This window comes from Chlorocebus sabaeus, chromosome 24, assembly GCF_047675955.1.
Source record: "Chlorocebus sabaeus isolate Y175 chromosome 24, mChlSab1.0.hap1, whole genome shotgun sequence".
Lineage (NCBI taxonomy): Eukaryota > Metazoa > Chordata > Mammalia > Primates > Cercopithecidae > Chlorocebus > Chlorocebus sabaeus.
The window spans coordinates 33,428,289-33,432,326 of NC_132927.1; the positions used below are offsets into that span (position 1 = coordinate 33,428,289).

A 4,038-nucleotide genomic window follows, 5' to 3' on the forward strand; every position below is an offset into this window, starting at 1 on the left:
TGTCTGGCTGACATTACATTTCTCTGAATTCAACAATTTGGACTCTAGATTTAAGAATCATTCTCTTATTTTCTAGACTATTAAGAGCCATGTTTCTGAAGGCCGGTCCCCTGAAGGGAAGCCCAAGTCTCTGATCTGTGAGGGCATAAGTGTGCTTATGCATGAGAAGAATCTAAGTAGTGTGAACTGACCAGGTGCAAAACCAAAAAACTTATGTGAATAATAAAGAGCCAATGATTTGGGAACAGCAAATCACAAGTTTGATTAAAATATGTTCTTAGAAAATTAGCGTTTCTGCCCGTGGACGCCGCCGAAGAAGCATCGTTAAAGTCTCTCTTCTCCCTGCCGTCATGTCTAAGTCAGAGTCTCCTAAAGAGCCCGAACAGCTGAGGAAGCTCTTCATTGGAGGGTTGAGCTTTGAAACAACCGATGAGAGCCTGAGGAGCCATTTTGAGCAATGGGGAACGCTCACGGACTGTGTGGTAATGAGAGATCCAAACACCAAGCGTTCCAGGGGCTTTGGGTTTGTCACATATGCCACTGTGGAGGAGGTGGATGCAGCTATGAATGCAAGGCCACACAAGGTGGACGGAAGAGTTGTGGAACCAAAGAGAGCTGTCTCAAGAGAAGATTCTCAAAGACCAGGGGCCCACTTAACTGTGAAAAAGATATTTGTTGGTGGCATTAAAGAAGACACTGAAGAACATCACCTAAGAGATTATTTTGAACAGTATGGGAAAATTGAAGTGATTGAAATCATGACTGACCGAGGCAGTGGCAAGAAAAGGGGCTTTGCCTTTGTAACCTTTGACGACCATGACTCCGTGGATAAGATTGTCATTCAGAAATACCATACTGTGAATGGCCACAACTGTGAAGTTAGGAAAGCCCTGTCAAAGCAAGAGATGGCTAGTGCTTCATCCAGCCAAAGAGGTCGAAGTGGCTCTGGAAACTTTGGTGGTGGTCGTGGAGGTGGTTTTGGTGGGAATGACAACTTCGGTCGTGGAGGAAACTTCAGTGGTCGTGGTGGCTTTGGTGGCAGCCGTGGTGGTGGTGGATATGGTGGCAGTGGGGATGGCTATAATGGATTTGGTAATGATGGAAGCAATTTTGGAGGTGGTGGAAGCTACAATGATTTTGGCAATTACAACAATCAGTCTTCAAATTTTGGACCCATGAAGGGAGGAAATTTTGGAGGCAGAAGCTCTGGCCCCTATGGCGGTGGAGGCCAATACTTTGCAAAACCACGAAACCAAGGTGGCTATGGCGGTTCCAGCAGCAGCAGTAGCTATGGCAGTGGCAGAAGATTTTAATTAGGAAACAAAGCTTAGCAGGAGAGGAGAGCCAGAGAAGTGACAGGGAAGCTACAGGTTACAACAGATTTGTGAACTCAGCCAAGCACAGTGGTGGCAGGGCCTAGCTGCTACAAAGAAGACATGTTTTAGACAAATACTCATGTGTATGGGCAAAAAACTCGAGGACTGTATTTGTGACTAATTGTATAACAGGTTATTTTAGTTTCTGTTCTGTGGAAAGTGTAAAGCATTCCAACAAAGGGTTTTAATGTAGATTTTTTTTTTTTTTTGCACCCATGCTGTTGATTGCTAAATGTAATAGTCTGATCGTGACGCTGAATAAATGTCTTTTTTTTAATGTGCTGTGTAAAGTTAGTCTACTCTGAAGCCATCTTGGTAAACTTCCCCAACAGTGTGAAGTTAGAATTCCTTCAGGGTGATGCCAGGTTCTATTTGGAATTTATATACAACCTGCTTGGGTGGAGAAGCCATTGTCTTCGGAAACCTTGGTGTAGTTGAACTGATAGTTACTGTTGTGACCTGAAGTTCACCGTTAAAAGGGATTACCCAAGCAAAATCATGGAATTATTGGTTATAAAAGTGATTGTTGGCACATCCTATGCAATATATCTAAATTGAATAATGGTACCAGATAAAATTATAGATGGGAATGAAGCTTGTGTATCATCCATTATCATGTGTAATCAATAAACGATTTAATTCTCTTGAAAAAAAAAAAAACAAAAACAAAAAAAACAAAAAAAAAACAAAAAAAAGAAAATTAGCAAAAGTGTTAGCGACTGAAGACCATCTTAAATCATGAGCTATGTATGTAGCTATGTATGTAGCTAGTTCCTTGTAGCCACCGATATTTCTGTCCACAAGTAAATGTCAGAGGAAAAATATAGATGTTACAAACTCTAAATATTAAAATGACAAAGATTGACTCTTTAAAGTATCGTTATAATTAATTAAAGAATGATATCTAAATTCACATTTTTACATTAATTTTATGTTTATTCTTTCTTTTTTGCCATGTTTCTAATTCTGCACATCAACTTCCATGGAGACATAACCGTTGCAAACTAAAGTGATTTTCTCTAAATGAAGACAACACAATTGAGTCTTCTGTGCTACCTAGGTTCACGGTCTGTTTCTAGCCAACAGAAAGACATTTGACCAAAAATTCCAAAAGAGAATCAATAAGAAAATAAAGAGCCAGGCTTGGGTTCTCTAATTCCAAGGAAAAGCTCAATGAATCTTTTCCCTAGTATCTTAAGGGTTGTAAAATTTGAAATAGCTGCTTTCTACGGAACCGAGTTTGCATTACTCTTGTCAATAGTTAAAATGTGTGTTTTTTAAAAAAACAGTGTCTCAAAGACAAGTTAAGAGTGTCCTTAAGAAATATGATATGAAACTGAACCAGAATTAAGGCTGGGATTCTGTGATTTATTTGGAGGGAGCGGGAGGATGGTGGTACAGGGTGATGCCATCCACAGGAGAGTGAAAAAAAAAAATGAAGATAAGTAATAACTACTGTAATAAAGAATCCCTAAGCACACAAACCAACGTAGCAATACCTCCTCTGTTAAACAGAAACATCATCTACCTTGAGAAATTTAAACTGAGATATATGCAGATAAGCACTTTTACTTTTAATGAATATTCTGTTAATTCTTAAAAATACACTTTTGGATAAAAGGTTCTTTTTCTGTCTTCACTCACTATGTGCTTCTCTAAAAGCCTGCATATCTGGAAATGTAAATAGACATCCTTCCAGTTAAATATGAATTAATTAGACAAATCTGCTTTTACCTACACGCTGTGTGTAAAACAGCTTAAATGTACAACGAAGAGGAAGAGAAGAGAAGAGAAGAGAAGAGAAGAGAAGAGAAAAAGAAAAGAGATTTAAAAGGGAAGCAATCCAAGACTTCCATTTTCGTTCTTCAGATAAACATATTTAATACCCACAAATTATATAGGAAGTTTTAGACAGCTTTAAGTGAGCCCCACAGAATTATTTACTAACAGACCCAAAATGTACATTTTACTGCCTTTAACTTCCCAATTATATTTTTAATTACTGTCAAAGTACCTTCTGCAGACTACAATATCATCGTGTGAAAACCACACATTTCCTTTTAGTATCCCCTGCTCAGAAAAGTTCTACATTCATTTAATCCTGAATCTGATTTCATCGGTCTAAAATTTTGAGCGTGTTCAACTACAGTGTTTCCCTCTTGGAAAACCTGAGACAATGACCAGAATTCATAGCAAGTTTTCCCATTCAACCAGACATTTCTTGAGGGAATTGCAAAGGCTCTGCGAAGAAACAGTTAACATGTATATGTCTCTCTGAAATTGGCAAATATCTTTTATTTCCTTTAATATTCTAGCCAGAGATCCAAGCTCATTTTTTTGCTGTCCATAGGCTCCAAAAAAAAAAAAAAAAAAAAAAGACTGTATTCACTAATTATACATCCTGAAAAGAATTTGGTTCAGTGTAAGATGATCCTAGTGATATGCTAATCCCTTTTTCTGCTTGGTGCTGCCTGAAGCTTGTGTCTAACATTTTTTTCAACTGTATGACAATAAAAGTTCTGGCAACAAAAGAAATAAATGGGCAGCTAAAGAAGGTGTAGCTAAACACATGGCAGGCCGCCTCTCCCTCTCCTTCTGGCTGCTCTTTTGTAGCCTCCAGTTTGGTATCCTCAAGTCAATAGCCGAAATCCAGCCACCTTAG

At 38.5% G+C, this 4,038-nt stretch overlaps 1 protein-coding gene across 1 annotated transcript; it reads left to right on the forward strand.

Annotated features, from left to right (window-relative positions):
- The first annotated feature begins 289 nt into the window (after nucleotides 1-289).
- Nucleotides 290-2,076, forward strand: LOC119619024 (heterogeneous nuclear ribonucleoprotein A1). The gene has a single exon (XM_073011023.1). The coding sequence runs from the start codon at nucleotides 351-353 to the stop codon at nucleotides 1,311-1,313; it is 963 nt and encodes a 320-aa protein (XP_072867124.1). The 5' UTR covers nucleotides 290-350; the 3' UTR covers nucleotides 1,314-2,076.
- The last annotated feature ends 1,962 nt before the right edge of the window (nucleotides 2,077-4,038 follow it).

Excerpts from the sequence above, each read along its gene's own strand:
- LOC119619024 (XM_073011023.1), top strand. The coding sequence starts at position 351 with ATGTCTAAGTCAGAGTCTCCTAAAGAGCCCGAACAGCTGAGGAAGCTC.